Raw genomic sequence first — 12,203 nt, forward strand, 5'->3', positions numbered from 1 at the left:
CCTTAAAAAAGAAATACCTTCACTGGTGGTATTAACAGAAAACTTAGAGATACCTCTGAGCAACATTGCTAATGGATGAGGCAAGCTGCTGAACCCAGGTGACATAGTAGGTAAAGGTTTAAGTGGCAAGGAAGTCAATTCAGAACGTACATTATTCAACGAGGAACGGCGCTCAGACTCGTTGTCCAATGGGGCAGAGGTTGTTTGAGCTCCAACGGTTTTCCTATTGACGTCTCCCTTAGGAGGCTCTTCCTCGCTACCTACATTCACCGTGGTGGGTTGATCAGTTTTGGGAGGAACTTCCCCAGTTAACAATTGGGTAACTTTACTGGATAATTCAGAAAGATTTTCAAGAACCATACTAGCTTCCTTCCTCTGAACGTCATTCAACTTCAGAGACAACAGATCGTTAACCCTATATGAAAAATGAAATAGCCTGGCTTGCACACGCTTAATTTGATTAGGAGAAGGATCATTTTCTTCAAAAAAAACTAACTACAGATGCTAGCTCAGTAGTATTGTCAGTGATCGTGGAAAGAGAGTCGTCAATTTCTTTCTCTCCCAAAGTGGGGATGGAAATGGGCAAATCAAGGGACTCTCTAAGCTTATTTGTGTCTACCGCAACCGTGCCTCCAGATTGCACATTTCTAATAGTTAACTCATAGATCAACTCCTCTTTGCGCAAATAGTTAATATGGAGAACATCGCGAGGGCCGGGCATGATGACAGAACAATTTTGAAAAAGGAAAAAGTAAAAATTCCAGCAAGTGAGAAAATAGTTAGAGTTGTAATCAAAGCAATGTTTAGCCGTCAAAATGGGCTAAATTGAGACCCATTCAACCACGCTCTGCTACCACTTGTTCCGAGGTATCTGTGGAACAGCAGAGGTGAAAGAAGGTGCGGGGGTGAACAGGTCTCAGGCTACGAAATTAAAGTTAATTTAAAATTTAACAAGGTTATATTTTCTTTGCAAAATCAAGAAATAACAAGCATGGCAGGTACAGAGTAGCAAGGCAACAAAAGTACAATTACAGTATTTACCGGATTTGGGCTTCGAGCCCCGAACTCACAATTCTTGGGCAATTAGCCCAACTTTACTCCAAAATAAGTTTTAACAGAGGGGCAGAAAACCCCATTCATGCCCAGGAGCACTTGCTCCAAATTACACAGAAAAGCCTCCTCGAGGCATACAACACTCAATTTTCAAGAAAGAGCCACTCGCTCTCAAACTTTAAGCCTACCAAAGGCCACACCAAACTCCACCTTCAAGTTGTCCTCTAAGGACATAAACACAGGGGTAAAATACCCAACCTACTGAGGCCTATTAAGTGAGAAAAGGTTAATTACATGGCCTCTAAAATACCAATTTGAGAGGAGGCGATCTGCACTCCTAATACATTTTGTTTAAAACCTAATCTGGCCCTAGGCCGCTAATGCAAGGGCTAATCCCATACTAAAGAGGTGACTTTAGGAAGAAACAATTTACATTACGTTAAGGAAGAATCGGTTGTGAAAAATAAGTTCACCTCAAAACAATATGAGTGGGAGCTCTAGAGGGTTAAGCACACTCTATCCCAATATATAGCTTTAAAAGAGAATAGATGCTAAGAGTGTTTACATTTTAGGGAAAGTTACATGGTGGAAACGCTTCGGACCCGCCCCGAGAGTTAAACTGCTGAGCTAGCAAGAAAAGAAGTTATTAAACAGCCATTACCTTGTTGTTAAACTGCTGCCCGAAGAAAGAGGCGCTTCCCACCCCCTGCTACGTACTTTACACTTTGAAAGTTGGTACTGAAGTGGCGCAGAGACCCGAAAATCAGCAGTTTATATACTCTCGTGGAAAGTTCGAGGCGTTTCAGGAGTAAGAACACCCTCCCACAAAAACTTTATTGGCTAGGGTTAAGCAATATATCCCCGGGGAGGGGGATACACCTGATTGGTCATAAATTAATTATTAAAGAAATTCGGGATTGGCTAAATTCAAAACAAGGGGAAAGAAAGGGTTATACAGCCAACTTAAACAATAACAGAAAGAAATTTAACAAGGAACAAACTGTTGAAATAAAAATTTTTCCAAAAAAACAGTTCTTTCACTTCGCACTAGGGCGCACCATTGTAGTTCTTCAGTAGTGTCCTCTAGAAGAGAAAGTTCACACTTCTTACTACAGGTAAAACAAAAATACGTCGAAAACGACCCAGTTCAGAAACTTCAAAATTTCCAAGTAGTGACATCTTCTGAGAAACTTGAAAATTAATACAGTAGATAAAGTTCAGACTTCCTCCAGTAGGGGAGTTTCAACTGGCGCAAAGTTTGAATTAGCGGCGTGGAGGTGTACCGCCCGGTACAATTATTATTATACACAATCACACCAACCTCAACAGAGTCGAGTAGATATCAGTAAAATACCACGTAAGGTGAAACCTTGTGTGTGGTAATTTAGAATATTAATTACATAGTGAGAAATATATTTTAATGCCTGAAATACGAGTGTGGGTATGAGTGAATGACGGATATGATCAACAGCACATGGTGGAGCATTGAATAGAAATTGGATATGGTGACGTGATATTCTCATTTAGTTATTTCTTCCATAACAGTTTTATTATCCCTGACAAAGGATTTAAGACACTTCAGACTCATTTTCTGACCTAATATAGTAGTTTGTAAAGAACCGGAAAGGACATTAAAGAATTTTGGAATGAAGTACAAGAAATTGCGCTTTGTTATGCTAAGTTTGGGTTTGTATAACATACAACGGTGGTTCATCTTACTGCGTGTTGAATATTCATGTTTAATGTTCTCAATTATATTTTTGTTTTTGTAATATATTTGTATATTTCAAGGGCATAGAGGTGTTTTACATTAAATATATTTGCTTCAGCATATAATTGACTACTTGGGTATAATCTTCCTTTCTGGTACATTATTTGTAATATAAGGTTTTGAACAACCTGTATTTTATTGATTACATTTTTGTAGGCTCCTCCCCATGCCAAAATTCCGTAGCTAAGAATAGACTGAACTAAAGCGTAATAAACCTCTCTTAACAATTTTATACTGGATATGTATTTTAAATTATGAAATATATAAACAGTTCTTCTGATTTTCTTTCTTAAATCGGTAATGTGACTTTTCCATTTCATGTTCGAATCAATTAATAATCCCAAATACTTAACATTATTTACTTTATAAATTTTGTAGCAGTTACAATTAAATTTACAGTTGATGTTGTGTACAATTAATTCATTAAAATCGTTTCGTGTATCTGTTACAGAAAAATTCATAAATTTTGTCTTTTTAATGTTTAGAAATAATTCATTATTATCTAACCATGCTTTAACTTTAAGCAGTGCTCGAGTTGCTCTCTGTCTGACGAGGTTCCAGCTATCACCCTCAACATAAATGACTGTATCATCTGCATATGTTACGACCTGCGTATGTTCGGCATTTGCTATTGTTTTCTCTAGATCATTAATAAATAGAATAAACAATAAAGGACCTAATACTGTGCCTTGTGGGACACCCTTTATTATCCTCATTGGTGTGCTTAGATGTTGATTAATTTTGACATACTGTAATAATAATAATAATAATAATAATAATAATAATAATAATAATAATAATAATAATAATAATAATAATAATAATTTCGTGTGGCTATTTCTAGCTGAGTGCTGCCCTTGAGAGGCAGACCCTCCGATGAGGGTGGGCGGCGTCTACCATTTGTAGGTAACTGCGTGTTATTGTGGTGGAGGATAGTGTTATGTGTGGTGTGTGAGTTGCAGGGATGTTGGGGACAGCGCAAACACCCAGCCCCCGGGCCATTGGAATTAACCAATGGAGATTAAAATCCCCGACCAGACCTGGAATCGAACCCGGGACCCTCTTAACCGAAGGCCAGTACGCTGACCATTCAGCCAACGAGTCGGACATAATAATAATAATAATAATAATAATAATAATAATAATAACAGTTACTGTCTAACCAGTTACATTTATTCATTTTTATTTACAACAAAAATAGCTTTGTGATCACCAATACCATGTATTACTTCAGTTTCTCTATAGAGCTCATCTGGTTTTACCAATACCACATCCACGCCCATGTTTTAGTTCTTTTCGTACCATCAGACTCCAGAAAAGGAAAGTGAGTGCACGGTGGATGCTATACCATCTCACAGATGATCAGATGAGCCTCCATTTGGGATTGTCTTTGAAGCATCTTCTGAGATATTGTGCTGAGGACAATTTTCTGGAAAGGATTGTGGCAGGTGATGAATCTTCCAATCCAAGCAAACAATAAAGACAGTAATAGAGACATCCAAGCTCCCCACTGCCAAAGGAGCACATGATGGTGCAGAGTAAAGCTGACATCTTTTTCAATCATGTTAGACTCCTTCTCTTTGACTTCCTAAACTGTACTCAAACAATCAATGCTGCTCAGTACTGGAGAACTCTACACTGATGTCCTCTGGAGCGGTTTTACTGCATGACTACATAGGGCCACATTCGGCAGTTGTTACATTTAATTTAACAGTTGGTAATATTTGGGTGGACAGTGTTGGAATACCCACTGTATAGCCAATTGTAAAATGGGGATAATTCTTCGTAATCAATACTGCTTATTAAAAGTACAATGTATTTATGCTTAAAAATACACCATTTGCAGTACCGGTTTCGATCTGTATCAACCATCCTCAGCTGCATTAAGAACATGAGATAAAAACAACATATACAAATCATTGGACATCACTTAGTTTAAGAATGTGATTAAAAAGCATGATGACCAGCCGTGCGGTGAGGGGTGCACAGGTGTGACCTTGCATCAAGGAGATAATGGGTTCGAGCCCCACTGTTGGCAGATCTGAAGATGATTTTCCGTGGTCTTCCATTTTCATACCAGGCAAATGCTGGGGCTGTACCGTACTTAAGGCCACAGCCACGTCCTTCCCACTCCTAGGCCTTTCCTCGTCCATTGTCGTCACAAGACCTATCTGTGTCAGTGCGGCATAAAGTAAATTCTAAAAAAAAAAAGCATGATGAACAACATTAATAACAAGTTAAAATCAATAAAATTTGAATTGTGTCCATAGGTCCCTTATAGCGCCCATTACATCTGTTACACCGGTACTGCAAATAGTGCATTTTTAAGCATAAATACATTGTACTTCTAATAAGCAGTATTGATTAGGTGCAGTTATCCACATTTTACAATTGTGAACTTTATCGATACGGGCATGAAAATAATAAACTATGAATAGCCCTCATCTATTGCCATGTGACTTCCATATCTTTGGTCAATTGAAAAATATATTGAAGGGTCAGCATTCTACTCGGTTAAAGAAGTCATGGACAATGTTCGCAGCTCGTTCCAATCTCAGCCAAAGGAGTTCTATGAGCAGGGTATTAACTGCTTGGTGAAACAGTGGGGGAAGAAGTGCTTCCGAAATAAACCTTGTTGATTTAACTCTGTGGCTCCTGTTCTGTTTTCATTTGATTCACCCTGATAAATGGTCTCCCTACTCATCAGACTCACCTCTTCTGTTTCTTCTTAACCCACAGATAAGCTTGCTTCTGCTTTGTAGATTCATCAGGCATTGAGAAGGCTGTTTGGACAGACCTTCAAACATGATGAAGCCAAATAAAGATAAACACAGGAAAAGGAAATAGAAAGAAAGATACAGGATTACACAGATGGTAGTTTATGTAATTTCATTTTTTTCTTTGTTGCACTAGGGCTCGATGGGAGAAAGAGAGAATAGAAGAGAGTATTTCGGAGACACCAACTGATGACAAGAAATTAGAATCACATAGAAGGATAATCAAGAAGATTCACGAAAAGTCAATTAGTACTAATACTGCACCATGCTGTTCAGCAGTATTTGGTCCAAAGATGAAAAACTCTGGAACATCTGATCCTAATAGTTATAACAATCGTACTAATTCTGAAAAATCAGAAAATGAGAATGAAAAAAAGAAAAAGAAGGGAGGCAGATTTCCTGCAAGATTATACTGAAAGTGTAATACTTTCGAATGCAGATCTTCAGTTGAAATGTACAAAATTCAACCCCTTTATTCCTTATGCAGGAACATTTTGCTATTCTTCTACTCCTCATTATTTTAAGAACAACACTGATTATACAAACACTAGTGTGCTATTAGACTAATATATTATATAATATTATGAAATAAATGTCTTTTTCTAATTTGTCTATAAGAGCTTTGTGTCTTTATGATTGATTGGACATGAAATACTGTTGTAGTGTAATATCGAGGACTTTATTTTTGCTATAGAAACAATGTACTGAAAATGAATTTAGCAACAAATTTTATATATTATAGAATGATATATGATTATTTGTATATATGCATAATGGCTGCGTACAGGTGTCTGGGTGTCATAAAAAAATATATATATCTGTAAGTAATAATTGAAAATGTGGCTTATTTTCTTTACATGGGTTGGAATTTATAAAACCTACAGCCAGTATATTATATGTAACAGGGTCTATATTTTATAATCATGTAACAGCACTACCCAGCCGCGGCAAGTAGCTGCACTGACGCTAATCCGCTGGCCACATTGTGCTCTACTTAGTGTCAAAAAATTCATAGAAAGCTACTTGTAATGAAGCTAAGAGACTAAAACCTTACGTGGCATTAAAGAAGATGCTTAAATGACGGTATTCAGCTTTCAAACATGTTTTCCACCTCCTAAACACGTTTGTAGACCCCTGGCAAATCTTAGCCAATGAGATGTTCGATATAACCTGCCAGATGTTCTTTCCAATAAAGCTCCCATTTCAAAAAACTTTTCCTCTGTTAACACTATACTGTCTGCTATATTTCCTTTTCCTCTGTGGATAGGGGTCATGAGAGGTGCCTAAAAGGGGAAGCTCCAGGGCTCTCAACTTGGGAGCATGGGTTGGCAACCACCGGGGTCGCTAGCCGAATCTAGTATTGCTTCCACTTACTTGTGTCAGGCTCTTTACTTTCATCTTTCCTATCTGACCTTCTTGAATCAACTCTTGTTCTCTTCTGAGCCCAACAGTATTAGGTTTGCAAGGCCTAGTGAGTCTTTCACTTTCTCGCCCTGTACAGCTCTTCCCTTTCATTTGTCGCTATCCTCATTCTTGGAGGGATTGGATCTTTTCCATTTCTTCCTCGTTCTGATAAGTTTTATGAGAAGATAATTGCCAAGTTGAATTTCCAAACAATAACCACCATCGCCTATTTCCTTTTTTGTTGAGAATATTGGAACTTCTTCAGGGAATGCATATTGTTTCTGAAACACATATGAATGAGTGAAGTAATTTTCAATCATTTAAAAGTGTATTGACAATGTGGACCCAACATCAACTATTTTAAATAGTTTGTTTAATAGATTTAGACAAGTTAATACAGGAACAAATCAAATACCTATTATGGTTAAGTTTATTCTTGAGTATATACGTACCATATTTCTACTTGGATTATGGATCCTAAGAAACCTGTGAATGAATTGAAACCAGCACTTCTTGACAGACGAATAATTCACACAGCACTCCACAATGAAAACAAGTTGTTCTAATGCAAATATCACTTTTTAGCAACATTGTAATAAAAGCATTCATACAGAAGGTATCCTACCAAAATAAGCTACTAAACTCTTGTTGAAGCCAAGAAGATGACTTATTTATCTGTTTCTCATATTAACGTTACTTTTTTTAATTTACTTTACGTCGTACCGACAGACATATGTCTTATGACGACGATGGGATAGGAAAGGCCTAGGAGTGGGAAGGAAACGGCCATGGCTGTAATTAAGATACGGCCCCAACATTTGCCTGGTGTGAAAATGGGAAGCCATGGAAAACCATCTTCAAGGCTGCCGACAGTGGGAACATTACATTACCCTGCTCAGTAGCGAGTCTAACACTACAAAATACTTCATGAGAACATAAAAATAAAATGTTGGTGTTGTAAGTAATTTTTAAATTTAATTAAATTCAATTTATCTGTTTAGATGAACATTCGTTTAGTAATTATGAACTGAACGCATTAATACTGATGTTTATTATTTCACCAGTAGATACTGCAACCTTTCCAACCCACGCCATTTGCCGCATAGAACCAAATGACTGCATGATAATCCCTAAAAAAGTCGGGATACCGCCATATAGCACCATACGCCAAAGCGCCTGATGGAAAGGGACCTTTTTAGTCTAGAGTCAAATGCCACCTCATCAGGAAGGAACACAAACATTTCAGAATGATGGGTGAGCAAATGCTCTTCCGACCGTGCAAGGGTCTACTGCACCCTTCCGTTCCATAGAATCAAACCACCGACCTCCCAAGGCCATGGTGCGTTCGCGGCAGAAGATCAAAGAAAATAACACATAACTAGCTTAAAGGCATAAATGAACGGAAGGAAACCTGGGATACAATGTTATTCCGCAAAATGACAGGCAGACAAAAATTTAAATACCTATTTATTGAGCCTTGATAAATCAAATTAATTAAAGGTTGATCCTGAATATTTATAGTATATCAATGTTGAATATGCAATGTCCAACGGACTAAATACAAATTGTAAAGTGTCAAAAAAAATTTATTTCTCCTTTACCTCTTTCTTCTTCCCGACATGATGATAAATATTACATTATAATTTGTATAACATACATTTTTTAAAAAAGTCAGAAATATCCTTATAAATGCGACGGTTATCATTACGAACTTTCTTCACTATCAGAAGAAGCAATTATTTATACAACAAAATAAATTGAAGATAACTTGAAGTGGTCACCTAGCTAAATTAATTATATTACAAAAATAAACAAAGAAGAACTACCAGAACACTGGACAACAGCCCTCATTCATCCTCTGCACAAAAAAGGGGACAAAACCGACCCTAATAACTACAGGGGAATCTCTCTCCTAGACATAACATACAAAATATTTTCAATAATCATCCTTAATAGGATAAGTTTACAACTTGAGAAAGAACTAGGAGAATATCAAGGAGGTTTCAGACCCTGGAGGAGCTGTCCTGATCAGATCATGAGTCTTAAGTTGATAATGGACTATAACAGGAGAAGAAGCAGAGATATGGTGATAACATTTGTAGATTTCAAGAAAGCTTATGATTGCATCCATAGAGAATCTCTGTTTAAAATTTTAAGGCACCTTGGACTACACCCCAAATTAATAAACATGATAAAATTGACTCTCACCAATACCAAGTCAAAAGTGAAGTTTAGGGGGGAAACATCAGAGACATTTGAAATTAAAACTGGACTACGGCAGGGAGATGGGCTCTCACCACTATTATTTAACTGTGCTCTAGAAATGGTAATGAGGGAATGGTTTAGAAAATGTCCCCCCAAAATAAAGATTGGCCGAAAAATCAAAACAAATTGCCTGGGTTTTGCTGACGATTTAGCATTACTAGCAGTTGACATAAAAGAAGCAAAAACCCAGATATCAGAACTTCAAAACATTGCAAATAAAATTGGCCTCAAAATATCATTTGAAAAAACAGAAATTATGCCCCAAAAACCAACACAGCTAAAAGAAGTCACCATAAATGGTAATAAAATCAAAATAGTAACTCAGTTTAAATATCTTGGAGAAGTAATAACACATAACTTAAATGAAAAAATCTCAATCCAAGTAAGAACAAATAGATTAGCTAAAGCACAAAAATTAACATGGGATATCTACAAAAAGAAATGTCTATCAATAAATACAAAAATAAAACACTACAACACAGTTATAAAACCGGAAGCTACATATGCAGCAGAAACACTCTTTTACCTGAATAAACAATCAAAGACTGACAGACTTCAGAAAATTGAAAGGAGGATTGGAAGAACCTGTATCAACAAAAAATATCAGAAAGATGGACAGTGGCGGTTAATACCTAACAAAGTCGTGTACAAAGAGCTAGAACCCATTACAGATACTATGCGTAAGAGGAGACTGGGATTCTTTGGACATATCATGAGGATGCAGGACTCGAGACTTCTGAAACAACTAGTACAACACAATCTCGTCTCAAAAAATACCACAACAGGATGTAAATGGATCAGAGAAGTAAGAGAGGATCTGAAGGAAATAGGCCTTACAACAGAAGACACCAAAAATAAGATAAAATTGAATACAAAACTCAAGAATACAAACCTCCGCTTTACCCTTACACAAAACAAACCAACAACACGCACATTTTCAACTGAGGAAAGGGCACGAAGATCGGAGCGTCTGAAGAAGTACTGGGAGGACCGCAAAGCCCGAACAATCCCTTCAAAGAGACCTGAACGACGGACTGACTAAAGTGATCCTATGTGGTCATAAAAGAAGAAGAAGAAGAAGAAACAAAGAATAAATGAATGTTAGTCGATATAATCCTAATCAAAATAAAATGACTGATGTCGGGTCCAGAAATCGAACCCACATCCCAATGAATCCAATGACAAAAATTACGAAAATAAAACTCGCTTTTTTATCCACATAAAGAGTGAAACACGACTAAAAGAATGTATTAAAAATATGTACACAGTATGAAAATAAACAATAACAATATACACATGCAATTGGCTGTATATATAAAAATGTGATAACAAAAATCCATGGTTGCCTCAGAACTCGAACCGATGATATCCAAGATAGCATCGACAAACGGGACTAAAAAAACTGCCTTTCTTAATTAATCATATGGTCAACAAATAAATGATAATACTGGCGTTCCAGTTAGTTAAATATTATTATAAGATCATACATGAAAAAGTCAAAGAACCCTTTAAACAATAATCAGTGTCGCACGGCCTTCATTCTAAGTGGAATAGCTCGAACAATACAGCATACAGTAATCCTTTAAAAGGGACAAGCCTTCTTCACTCTCCCCTCATCGTAAATCTCTGGATGTCAAAGCCCTGGCAAATAATGGCCCAGTGTGGCAGAAATATCCTTTCAACATCTCAAGGTGAAAGCAAATCGTTTCCCTTGGAACACATATTTGTTAAATAATCTTATTTCATTATATATTCTCTTATCATATTTCCAAAGCTCCACTGGCTTATAAATTCACTGTCCTGCCATAATTCTATAATACAATATCAATCCAGTGTTCATTTTCTTATATTCACATCCATCAACTCAGAATGACCGGCTTCGATTCCATCCGATTACAGAATACAGCCTAGGTTTTTCCTACGTTTTAAAATCAAATCAATAAAATCAAATATGGATTTTAAACATATCCATAACGTTTTTCGCATATATAGAAAGGGAAAATATTTCACATAAAAGGAAAACGCTAATCTCAATGGGAGGGCGTCTGTTCGATGTCTAGGCATGTCACTAGTTACGCATATAATTAATACAGCCATCTACAAATATAATCATGCAAATTACGTGAAAATAAGAGTGCCTTGCTATCCTAATGTTAACAGTCGATAATCCATTTTTACAAGCATAATCACATGCATTATCATAATAAGCTTGGATATCACGTAAATAAATATACAAAATTACGGCTTGGCTCAGTGCCAAAACAAATCTACTTTCTATTTCATTTACCTAATCTAAGCACTCTCAAACTAACTAATATTTTATCATCACGTCAAATACATGCATTACGTTAATTATATATATATTTAAGCCCATGGAGTAGACTATTAATTCCATGAAATGAACATAAATGAATATGAAGACCACTCACAAGTTCTCTTTCTAATTAAAAAATACATGCAATTTACATGTCTAACCTAATTTACGTGATCTGCATAATGAATAACCGCGCATTTGTTAAAAAATTATTTCATTTTAGTACTTATCATCATGTCGTAACAATCCAAGGTTCGGGTCCCGGGTAAGACCCTCATTCTTTCCTTTTAAGCTTCCATGGTGTTGACGTTGGTCACGGGTTCATGTCCGTTGCTACTCCCGCTGAGCACGTTCATAATCCAATGGTTATCTTCTACACTTATAACAGTTTTTATGAGATTAAGACTTGTTGCGTCACTTTAACACAAAAAATACAATTAATAGCACTATAATGAAATTAATACTTGTTGCATCACTTAAAAAGTTACAATTATACCGTTCTTGCGATCACATAACTTCAACCTGTTTTTAAATACTATTGTTTGTAGACAATTACAATATTCTCGAAGATATAAACTGTACATTTACAGTCTGAAACACTAAATAGATCAGAACATCA

General features: G+C 36.5%; 1 protein-coding gene across 1 annotated transcript in view; it reads left to right on the forward strand.

Annotated features, from left to right (window-relative positions):
• LOC136866882 (uncharacterized) overlaps positions 1-6,391 on the forward strand; it is a 240,950-nt gene extending 234,559 nt beyond the window's left edge. Inside the window, exon 10 of the mRNA XM_068226881.1 lies at positions 5,738-6,391. Within this exon, the coding sequence (XP_068082982.1) occupies positions 5,738-6,017 (280 nt within the window). The 3' untranslated portion in view covers positions 6,018-6,391. The remainder of the gene's footprint in view (positions 1-5,737) is intronic.
• The last annotated feature ends 5,812 nt before the right edge of the window (positions 6,392-12,203 follow it).

Source organism: Anabrus simplex, chromosome 3 (assembly GCF_040414725.1).
Source record: "Anabrus simplex isolate iqAnaSimp1 chromosome 3, ASM4041472v1, whole genome shotgun sequence".
In the NCBI taxonomy this organism is placed as follows: domain Eukaryota; kingdom Metazoa; phylum Arthropoda; class Insecta; order Orthoptera; family Tettigoniidae; genus Anabrus; species Anabrus simplex.